The sequence below is a fragment of the Semicossyphus pulcher genome, unplaced genomic scaffold (assembly GCF_022749685.1).
Source record: "Semicossyphus pulcher isolate SPU_LCO1_2020_fin unplaced genomic scaffold, fSemPul1.0.p SCAF_11, whole genome shotgun sequence".
NCBI classification, from domain to species: Eukaryota; Metazoa; Chordata; class Actinopteri; order Labriformes; family Labridae; genus Semicossyphus; species Semicossyphus pulcher.
Window position 1 is genome coordinate 9,988,979 of NW_027211615.1, and position 11,844 is coordinate 10,000,822.

The 11,844-nt window shown below is 41.6% G+C and overlaps 1 protein-coding gene across 1 annotated transcript; it reads right to left on the reverse strand.

The window, feature by feature from the left end:
• Positions 1-3,104: 3,104 nt before the first annotated feature.
• LOC138585084 (single-minded homolog 1-like) lies at positions 3,105-11,632 on the reverse strand. Its single transcript, XM_069657318.1, has 11 exons — positions 11,458-11,632; positions 9,712-9,791; positions 9,499-9,588; positions 9,284-9,392; positions 8,748-8,833; positions 8,264-8,463; positions 7,988-8,094; positions 7,686-7,833; positions 4,814-4,970; positions 4,319-4,703; positions 3,105-3,847 (listed from the first exon to the last, which is right to left on the reverse strand). The coding sequence occupies exons 1-11, from the start codon at positions 11,630-11,632 to the stop codon at positions 3,105-3,107; spliced, it is 2,280 nt and encodes a 759-aa protein (XP_069513419.1).
• Between the last annotated feature and the right edge of the window lie 212 nt (positions 11,633-11,844).

The window sequence follows — 11,844 nt, forward strand, 5'->3', positions numbered from 1 at the left end:
AGATAGAGACTTAACAGACATTTATTTACATGAAAATCTTCAAGATTATTACTTTAAATTAGAAAACACTTCATAATGTAGTTTAAATTACCTCCATCTTACCAGTTAAAACATTAAACACATTATTAAATCAACAATAATCCAAACAAATAACGCAAACTATCAAACTGTAATTGTGCATGATGAGTACTTTTACTTTTGACACTTCAATCTAGTTTTACATTAGTTACTTCTAATTGAGTTAAGTCTTCAATGGGTGCCCTTTTCTGCTATGGGGTAATAAATTAGGTGTTGCTACTTTTATTTAAATAAAAAGTACAATTTCCTTTTGGACCTCTGACCTCTTTTTCTAATAATCTGTTAGAAAACCGTTCTTTTTTCCTCTCTGAGACTCTGTAATCGCCTGTTTCTCTCTATAGGACTGAGGTGGGGCAGAGAGGATCTTTGGTGGAGGGGTGGGGAGCAGTATGTTAGTGTGCAGAGTCTGGGCAGAGGGCCCAGTGTTTGGCCACATTTGTAGCTGACTCCACACGTGAAAGCCTTCAGGGCACATCAGGCAAAAGCCCCAGTGTTTAGAGGGAAAAAAAACTCCCATTATTGAAGTGTCTCAGCAATAAACACACACACTCCCACACACTTTCACACACACGCACACACCCTTCCCAAACCTCGGTGATGTCAACAGCAGCGTAGTAGTTCCACCTCCTGGAATGACAGCAGCTCTGATATCTGGCAGACCATCACTTGGTCACGTCAGCGGTGACTGATGGGAGCTCTGCATCCAGGCCCAGACCGGGTCCAGGTCCCTCCCAGCTCAGACAGCCAGGCAGGCAGGCTGGCCAGCGCTCCAGCTACATGTGAATAACTTACATATATTAAAAAACATGGCAGCCAATTTGCCTCCAAGCAGAGGTCAGAGCGGCTAAACGTGCAAGTTCAACTACTCCAAACAACAGGAACGTGCTGCTGCAAGTACATTTAAAACGTGACAGCTCGGCAACACTAGCAGTTTGTGTTGTAATGACTTGTGTAATAATGTGCTACAATACGGCCCTTTGATTAATTGCTGTTAGGTATATCTAAAAAAAATTAGGCATGAGGCCTTTCATATTATATATTATAAATTATTGTCAACAAATCCATTGAAAACAAAAAAGAATTTTCTATGTATCCATAACCTGATACGTGTTATTCCTCTGTGTTGTAAAGCTCCACTGTTGTATCAGAAAAAGCTTTAACGCACATCCAAATATTTCAGATGCAGTCTTGTTGGAAACTCTCGCTGCAGTAAAAGAAGTACATTAGTGTGCGACACTTTTTTTTCTAAGACCGCCTAATAAGCAACATTATGGTAAACATGTTTCTTTAGAGTCAATCCCAAAGAGAACCAAATGTGTATAAATTAGCAACTGAAAATAGTTCCCTGCAAAAACATTTTGTACTCAAGTTAAATTAAGTTTTTCAAAATGTATTTATGTCCTTCTGTTGAAGTTGTACATCTTTGCATTGTTGCTTTTAGCATGTTCAAAGGATTTGTTGACAATAAAATAGGCAACAAAAATATAGAAGGACTCCTGACCCATCCTTTATGCTTTTAGCTTTGTCTATATCTACAGTGTGTTTTATGCTACATTTTATAACGTGTGATAAATAGCCAAGTGTCTTATAAACCTAAGTGGGGTGGGTAATACTAACTTAACTTAGTATCTATATTTATATTTAAATGTATTAATCTCAAAGTGCATTGCACAAGCTGTCCAACTGATTCACATTGGATAAACATCTACGCATATTAACAGAATGTTCATAAATGCAGTTATTCTGAGGCAGCTGCATCATGTGTGTATTCATTAAAAGTAGATTTGACAGGTAATAGTTGTAGGACAAAAGTCAACACAGACAAAAGTTCTTTGTTTGCAACTGTATTCAGATTTAAGAGACTTTTTAAAACCAATTAATAAATAATCTTGTAACTTCTTTTCCAAAAGTTCATTGTGTGATGATATTTACATTAAATTAAATAGAAACAAAAGACATTCAACATGTTTTTTTTTTTAGTTTGTATCAATTATTTAAACCCTTTAGGCTGTCAAAACAAAAACCAGCAAAGACAAAAATGAACGGGTTCGTTTGAGAACATTTTCATGTTCAGCGGGATTTCAGAGTTTAAAGCAAACTCTGCATATGCTAATAAGTTGGGTAACGGTTAAGTGAGGTAAAAACAGGAAAACTATACCCTGATATGTAAATAATATTGTTTCAGCCACAACTGAATTGTGGGCATTAGGAGATTACTTGTGTGTTTGTAATCTCTCTTTGCGCTCTAAATGAGGGCATTCACATTCAAACTGTTTGAAGTTGACTCCGTTATTTTACACTTTTACATATCAGAATAATTTTTTCTTTCTGTTTTTACACACTCATTTTTTTTAACCTAATAGTGGTGTTATAAAAACACCAAAGCTAATTTTATTCGACCAATAAAGATTCTACTTGGACAGGAAAGAAATGACACATACAGAAAACAGCCCACTGACAAATAAATACCAGAAACATTGACATCTTACAATAGTGAAACGCCTGCCTTTCCCATGTTGCACTTCATGTGTGAAACATTACGCTCTGTGTGAAGGAGTCTTAAGGTGAAGGGGCAATGGAACAACACATTTTCTTACTGCCTTTGGAAATTGTGTCCAGGACAGATTAACTCACATGGCCAATGGTGCGTAAGACATTTGGAACAGAAACACTGGTTTGATGTTTAACCAGACTCGGGACTTGGGTCGCCTTTGGCAGGGAGGTAAGTTCAGTTCACCACCATTAAAACAACACTATACTCCTATGTAAGGGAGCAAACGCCGGGCCTGCGAAGTGGCATACCTAATGTCGCTTCTTGAAGACTCCAATGGTGGACAATGGTGTGATACAAAGGCCAACTAACACCTATTGTCCTGTACAAGCCAAGCACAGGTACTTCATTCTTTTTTCATTGTCCCTTCCCTCCATTTGTATCAAGCACCTGGTCAGTGTTTTCTTGTGCACAAAGCACCACCTTCCTATAACATCCTCCTCTAGAGAACAGGACCTATCTGCACCAGGTATCGTCAGCTCCCATTGGTTATGATAACCGAGGTAGCCTTGTGTCCCTGCATCTGCTCGGCCTGCATCCTCACATGGGACGCCACATCATACTGGACTCCTCCACAAGCAAGACCTGAGTAACTCCGTAGGTTCTCCGGGTCGTATAGGTGCTCCAAGGAGTACCCAGTCAAAGCATAAGCAGCTTGCCTGTCAAGTGGTTGCCTCTCCTGCGTTGTATACAGCAGTGGACTCCCTTGGGGCTGTGGAGGGTGGGGGGACAGATCCGTCTGCATGTAGTCTTTGGTGAGAGAAAGGCCTGATCTGGGTATCCCATCAGAGCTGGGGCTACTGAGACGAGACAGAGATGCCGGACTAGTCGTGTTTTCGTCGTTGTCATGTGGACCAAGCACTTTGACGGCGTCCCGGTGATGGAGGCGTTCAGAGGAGAGGTCGATGCTGGGGGCTCCTGGTCCGCGGCACACCACGCTGGGCATGTTGAGCTGGGAGTGATGCGGTAGCGAGGAGGAGAAGCAAGGGCTGTGAGCTTTGGCGAGGCCAGAGACGTCCAATGGCGCTTTGTGTTGCTGCAGACGAGTCTCTTCCTCTTTGATCATCTGCTGGGTGGCTCGGATCAGGGTCTCCATCTTGCTGGGCTCTCGCGTAGTGGCCCGGAAGTGGTCACCATGGTAGCGCTCACCTGAATCACTGGTGGACCCGCCTCCATCAGGTGAACTTACTACACTGTCTTCATCCCAGTGACCCCGTCCTGTAAGGAGAGTTCAATTGCTACATTTTAAAACAGTGGAATCAATGAATGACATCATGTTAATGAGTAATTTGATCCTTTCTGCCTGCATTTACAAAGTGTGCAAAAACCTCATATATCATGGTCTATACCCTATATTTCTTCTCATATTTTGAAGGCCAGTGGCACAACCAAGAGTTGCCTGTGTAATATGTGTAATTCTTCTTCAAAAGCATTTAGAATCATGGTGTGTTAGACTGAATCTCTTGGCAGAAGCACACTTGGGGTTGATTCCCTGTTTGGAAGTGAAATAACTTGGCTTTCAATTGCAGGCAATTTTTGAACAGATGGTAGCAATCGCCACACTGGCAAGAGACGGCATAAACAACTTAGCATGGCCCGTAATAACATTTGGAAAACAGCTATCAGGAGAAGCTAGGCCAGAGCTATTTCCAGAGACAGATGGTTATGGTCTCAACCCTAACACCTCACCGTGAATGGCTCCATGGTAGGAAGTGATTTCGTAGCCCTCGCTGTTTTCCACTGATGATTTCGGCAGGGAGAGCACAGAGCGCGTGGCATCCCACCACATCTCCCTTCCCGACTGGGGGGTTCCAAGGAAGTAGCGGCCGCTCTGGCATCGTACGCGGTCGCAGGTGGTGGTGTGAGGATGTGCTTGGGCATGGGCGAGGTCGTCTTCTGATAGACCCAGGCCATAGCAAAGGGAGCCTGATTCTGGATACAGTCGGTAGGCACAAGATGCCTCGGCAGGTTCACTGGGATCCAACAGCTGAGGAGATGCAGCATCTGTCAGCGGGCTCCCTCCCCATTGGCTGTCTTGGTCTGACTCAGAACGTTCTTGGTTGAAAGCTGAAAACTGCAGACACAAACAAGAAAGTTCTGTGAGTCTGTTACCCTCTTTTTAACAAACAAGCCAGCACCAATTCTCCTTTCTCGATTTAGCCCCGTGAACAAGCTGTTTATTACCTGCGGGTAGGGTGACACTCTGGCTTTGGCCTTCGCTGGGGTCAGACGTGACTTGGTGCTCTTCCTGTCTTCACTGTGGGTGTCAGCGTAAGGGAAGGCAGGCTTGGTTGGGCTCATTTGGTCCAAGGACAGCTGCATTCCTTTATACTCCGTATCCCTTTTGACAAAACAAAATATATGTTACAGATAAAGACCCAGTTTTAACCCATATTTATCCAGTGTGACTCTCTAGACATGCTATCTGTTCTAGAAAAGGCAGTGCCAGTCCGTCGACCACTTTGGTCCAGACTGGAATATCTCTAAACCATTGAATGGATTCCTGTCCCTTGCATTTACGGCTACTTTGAGGTTTACTCTTTCTTTATTGAGTGAAATGTCTCAACAACTACTGAATGGATTGCCATAAAATTTGGTATAAATTCTGGTACCTCTGACGACGCACCAGCATGTCAAAATCAGGATTTGTGCAATACTTGTGACCAAATACCTGCAAACTAATTAGGGTTGCATTTTGCTAAATTAGAGATAAGCATGGATAAGCATATTCTGTCAAACCACAGCTCAAAATGCAAAGAAAATGCTTGAAAAAAAATCATTCAAAAATCAATCAAAAATCATCAAATTATTTCATTTTTGTTTCAATTGTTGATTAATCGTTACAACTCTAACACTAATGACAATCCCGTCAGCATCAGCTGTGCTTGAGGTTGTAAATTGGCAAATGTTAGCATGCTAACTCATGAAACTAAGATGGTGCCACAGGTGAAATGGTACCTGCTAAACATCCACATGATAGCATTGTCAACCGCTTACAATCCCTAGCATGGTTGTAGACTCTTGGTTTTCAACTTGTCTGCATTGTCAGCTGTAGGCCACAAGTAGCTTCATTGTAGTGTTGACGGTCAACATTACTTGGAATGTTGTTAAGGGAGGGCATAGTGTTCCTTGTTCACCTTTCCCTACAGATCTCCTAAATGGATTCAGAGTTTCTCAAATCTTTAAGCTAGCAGTCCCCCCCCCCCCGAATGTTAAGGCCACCTTCTTTCTTTGTAATACAGTCTTGGTGGCATTATCAGTAATAAGTCTGCAGCAGACGTCTCGACCAATATTGAATGAAGATAGCAGCACAGACTTATACAACAAACAAACGTTTAATGCCACGAATGACGTGAGGACTACGAAAAGTGAAAACAACATTTAAGATAAGTTCAAGGGATTAAGCTCTGCCACTTCTGAGAAAAACAACAGACACTGTGAGGAAAGTTAATCATTCTTTTCCTGCATACAACCATTGCTCGAGACAAGCCACAGAGCAGTGTGCAGGGAAAGACATGCATGTGTATGAAAACTATCTGTGCAAGACCATGTCTGCAAAAATCGTATATAAAAAAAACATTTGTATGTATAATACAGGCGTCTTTTTTACATATATCTGTGCAAGCAGCTTGAGCACCATCTTTGACACTTTAACCCACTGTCCTGTGGCTGAACTCGATCCAAGTGTCACAGTCGAGGGAGTGAAAAAGGCTCCTGTGTCAAGTGTTCAGCAAACATGAGCCTATTCTTAACTTATCACATCAACAGTATGTAATAGCAGCTGCCTGGCATTTTAAACCCTGTGGCCCATCCCTGACCCCGCGCAGCCCGCCTCTTTAATATGACTCTAAATATGACCCATTCTTCATGTACAACACCTCCAGGGAAAGGCTGTGTTTGGAGAGCCGGTGCGCAGTGTGAGTGTTATTTGCTCTTGCAGGTATAGTTGCGGTTGCTGCTTCTGCATCCTATCTGTGCCCTGGCTGACTTATGTCTGAGCCAATAATGTCGGGCCGTTGTGCAAACTCAGCTGTGTTAGCCGAATTCCACCTCGGGGTCAATGTCAGAGCACCTCGTGTCTGAAATACGCCACCAGGCAACCTCTAAACATGATTTATTAATGGATTCATGCTGGGTTAAAATGCTGTCGGGGCGCTGTGATTGAATTGCTGTTTGTTTTTTAAACGTAGTTGTTTTTTGTGCTAATGCTAATTGTTAGCATTAGGCTACTTTCTTGTAAGAGTTAATTTTGGTGTGTAAATTCAGTGTCGTTTTAATGTAGTTACTTTGTTTTCTTCTTACTGCATTGAAGAAATCGATACCCGGAGTGCAGCCATATGCATGCACGCACGTACACAGACTCGCACAAACACACACATGCACAGAGAAGCGACATGTGGATCAACCAAACCTAACAAGCAAAATCCAACATGTGCTCCAGCTATGAGATGGCTATTGATTCCTAGTTCCCCGTTTGATCGATTTTGCTTTCCTCGGCCTGCAGATCGATGGTGACAGTAGAGGTTTTTTGATGGGGTTGGACCCCGGTGTTTGTCTTGCTGTCTCAGAGGGCCTTAGTGTGCTTTGTGCTCTCATAACACACAACTGCCTGAGCCCTGCAGCCCCGCAGTATTCCGTGGATTTGTACAGAGTGGCTACGGAGGGATAAAGAGAAGGATCTCTCCGAGAGACAAAGAGCCATCGTATCATAGAGCGAGCTTCAAGCACGGATCACAGGAGTGTACGATGTGATTTTTGCTTAATCTAGTTAAATATTCAACGATGTTCCCTCTGCAAACACCATTAAAAATGCAGCTGATTTTAGCCCCGTATAGCCACTTAAGCTGTGTGTTACTGTGTTTACGTAGCTGTAATTTTAGGGATTTCAGACCAAAAGTGTAACAGCTTGAAATCTAAAATTCAGGATCATAATTAATAATGAGACCTTTTCCATAAATAGAATGTTTAAAAAAATATATATATTTTTTTTTGTCTTAAATTAGTCAGTTCTCTAAAGACGTGTGTTTTTTGGATGGGAATATTTCATAAGACTCACGTGAGGACATAGTTGACACTGACGATACAGTGGGGTCTCGACGAGCGGCTGTTGTGCACGATCGTGGCGTAACTCTGGACCCACACCCAGCCGCCGTGCTTGGCCAGGAAACGATAATACTTAGTGGTGACTTGGCCTTTTACCAGCACTGAGGGGGAGAAAAGAATCAGACACAAGACAGAGATTAACGTAATTAACGGCACGCACGTTTGTGTGTGTGATTGTCTGCAGCAGGTTCTCTGAGCAGTTACAGTCAGCCGGGCCTGTTGTAGAAACATAATAGAGAGCAGGTTGTGACTCACAGAGGTGGTGTGCACAGCGGAGGTGGAAGATGTCACAGCTGTGGACGTGATGGTACAAGGTTTTCTCGATCAGGTCCTGGGGCTCGTAACCTGTCAGCTCGGCCACCCTGGAGAGGAGTTAAGCAGCTGTTAAAAATATGCAGAGTGATGCGGGGATTTGTGTGTATTTGTTGTGTTATTCAGTTCCTCTAAGAACTACTTTACCCTTCCCATAGGACAAAAATGTAAATGCTTTGCACTAAAACAACACTGAATAAGAAAAAACAATGTGTGCACCTGGAGTCGAGGAAGATGAGCTTCATGTCCAGACTGGCTCTGAACATGAACATGTTGCTGTGCAGTTTGATCTCCGTCACGGCGCTGGGCGGCAGCGAGTGACCCACAGCCACTAAACCCACGTTCTGGTAGCAGCCCTCGAAGGGGGACATGTCCAGGCTGTACTGACGGATCTTCAGGTAGCCGCTGCAGTGGATCACCTGGTGGAGGTACATGAATGGTGAGGAGAGGAAAATTAATGTAGATAAAGAAACTCTAAAATAAATTAAATACAATATCATACAAATACATTCCAGCAACTTACATTTTTTTATATCAAAATACAGAATAAAAACGATGAAAATCAAAGTTAACAATTTAAATATAGGTCTCCATTTTATCCATTAAATTCTTAAAATTATTACTTGATTTTAATTAATTATTTCTTTAATTAATAAGCAGTTAATTAGATGTAATAGACCAGAGCTAAAGCCTCATTGCCTACCTTGTATCCACCGCTGGTCAGGCCTGCGTTTCTTTTTGCCAGCACACATTTCATCCGCAGAAAGAAAGAGCGCTCCGCTTCATATTCTGAAAGGGGGGGGGAAATATTTCAAGCATGAGAGAATTTGAATCAGATAAAATAAGAAGCTCTCAGACTGTCGCTGTGCTTTTTGCGTATTTGGAAACGTCGTCTCCAACTGCACCATGACGCACGGATTTTTTAATACGACTCGATTTTATTAACGATAAGCTATGATGACAAAGTAAACGCTATACTTGTGTAAAATATAACGCATGAAAATACAATAATAGATACAGAAAAATAAACCGTATTTTTTACGGTATCAAAAAGCATGTCACATTACGCACAGTGGCGCAGCCTCTATTTGCATCTGTGCCCCATCTGTTACATCCACACACATCCGCTGCATTTCTAATCCCCACACGCTGATTCTACACGTAGTAATATTGGATTTAATTGCAAATAAACGTGATGGATTTTTAAATGGAAGGCTTTAGAGGGGAGGTGTATTTTACCTTGGACGAAGTGTGAGTGGTAGGGCTGATGTGGCGTCAGCACGGCGGTCATCTCGTCGTGGTCGGCAGGATGGACATACTCATAAATACTGTTCCCGGTCAACTCTACCTGTTGGAATAACTCAGGTAATGAACGCGTAAGGACAGGAGGATGGAGGTTGATTATTTAATAAAAGGATGCAGGGGGGAAAAAATCAAACTTAAACATAACGGACCTGAGAGAGTCCTAAATGGACGGACGCGGTCTCTGAGATGTACATGATCTTCCCATCAGGAGCCACAACGAAGATAAATCCGTCCAACGTCTGCGAATAAAACCACAGGCCACAGTTAGCTCTCAGTGCGACTTACACCGACCAACACACAGTAAATTATTCTCTCTGTGCAAATCACTCAGCCTAATGTGCTGATAATTAAAACACATCTACCTGCAGTAGATGAGATCCCAGCTCTCGTCCAACATTGTCCAAAGATCTTCGACTTGTATGACCCCACGCTTCACCCAGACCTGCACACAGTCAAATAATGCTGCTATCATATATGTCATTATACATTATTATTATTATTATTAATAAATATAAAATGTATTTAATGGCTATTCGAAATACAATTATACATTATTATTGTTGTTATTATTACAGTTAGCTTACTGAAAAATGTAGGACTCTCTCTCTCTCTGTATCACACACACAGGCACACACACTCACTCTGTAGCCACAGGCGTGCCTGTTTAAAAGGCCTGTTTAGTGTTAAAGCATTTACAGTCCTGTCCAGTGTGTCACATGTTGCACAGACATGAACCTCAGCTATCTGTTGGTGTTTACAAGGTGCATGCGCAGGCCACGTGCCTCTTAAAACGATGTAATTTAGACACGAAATCATTCTGAAGTGATGACACAATTTAAATGACAGGATAATATTACAATAGGAAAGCTATTATTATTGTAAAAATGCAGAATTTAAACGCTTCCCTAAATATAACCACATACGTCTTTCTTTAGATTTGTTGTGTCCTGTAAATCCGCCAGTGTAGCATGCTAGCGCACTATTTTCAGTGAGAAGTGGAACAAAGCATGACTCGAGTTTCTGTCACAGCGCTGCTCATTGAAATTCATCAGAAATCTCATGGAGCTCCGGTATCATCAATAAATTACAGATGTTCGCCTCCCTGCTGCAAATGAAAATGAAAATAAGTCTCCGCTGTCAGGCATGTAGCGTAATATCACTCCGCCTGAAGAGAGGGTGTTCAAAAAAAAAAGGACGTACAACAAAAAATGATCTTTCGGCGGAAGAATACTTAATCATTTTTTTCCTGTCATTATTTTATCCTTTACTTCGTCTACTTTTGTGTCAGACATATTAGTACGTTGCTCTCATAAACATGTTACATTGGGCAGTAAAGACGTAGGCTTCTGTTTGGTTTCATGGGAGATCATTAAAATCATTTTTCTTACACAAAGCTGCTGCATGTGTAAGACGGTGTGTCTCTCTGTGTGTGTGTGCCTCCTGCTCACATGGCTCTGTGTGATTAGAAGCCATGCAGGGTCTTTTTATGTATAATTGGTTCGCCTGGTTCTCAGTCACGCACTGAAAGAAGCCTGCAGAGAGGAGCTGTGTAAAAGATGGAGGCAGATCGTCTCCTTTAGACACTGAATTAAAAACGAACATAATCCGTTTGTAAAGACTCCATGAAGCTCACAGACAAATATAGTGTCCCTATAATATTCTATATATAATATTGTCTTTATGGCTTAAAGTACGTCTATAAGATAAAATGTCCTTATTTGTTTAATTTTCAATGACATCACTATAATAAGGTTTTTCCTCATATATTAATGATTTATAATATGGAATTTATGGTACACTGGAAAAATATGTACGTTAATGTTTTAACAGAATAATACAGACCTGTGGAATCTTTTTTTATTTATTAACCTTATTTTATTTTTATTTTTGTAATAATTTATTTTCTTCACTTAAAATCTATTTTTCTTCAACTTTTTTTTTTACCGTAACGTCACGCAACCACGTCACTAAAATAATTGTATATTTATCATATAAATTAAAAATACAAGAGAGTATAAAAAATAGGCCCTATCAGGATGTTGCTGCTTAAACTGACGTGAGAAAGTTAAATGACAGCAGCGTTGATAGTGGTGCGTTCAATGTCTCACCCTGAGGGAAAACAATCCTCATCTTCAGGTAACTCGTCGTCAGCCTGATGATGGACGCTTTGTCCAGCTGGGACGTGATGGCGGACGGTAAAGGCAACATTTTAGCCAGTTCATAAAATTCACTGTTCTCCTTTTCTCTTCTAGTCCTCGCGGCCGTTTTGGATTTCTCCTTCATGTCGGCGCCGGGTCACGTATAAATCCTTCCTTGTTTTAGCCGGATATTATTCACATCAGCACTTTGACTGAATCCTCTCTGCTTTGCCTTTTTCTCATCGCAGATTTTTTATCAATTACAGAATAAAAGCTGGAGCTTTAATAGAAACAACTGAATCCAAAGAGAAAGAAATGTCCCTGGTAAACTCCTGATGACGCTCCTCAGTGATTCTT

Excerpts from the sequence above, each read along its gene's own strand:
- LOC138585084 (XM_069657318.1), bottom strand. The coding sequence starts at position 11,632 with ATGAAGGAGAAATCCAAAACGGCCGCGAGGACTAGAAGAGAAAAGGAG. Across the intron at positions 9,792-11,457 it reads GAGGATTGTTTTCCCTCAGG|GTCTGGGTGAAGCGTGGGGT; the intron begins GTGAGACATTGA and ends GACTGTGTGCAG. Across the intron at positions 4,971-7,685 it reads AGTGTCAACTATGTCCTCAC|GGATACGGAGTATAAAGGAA; the intron begins GTGAGTCTTATG and ends TTTTGTCAAAAG.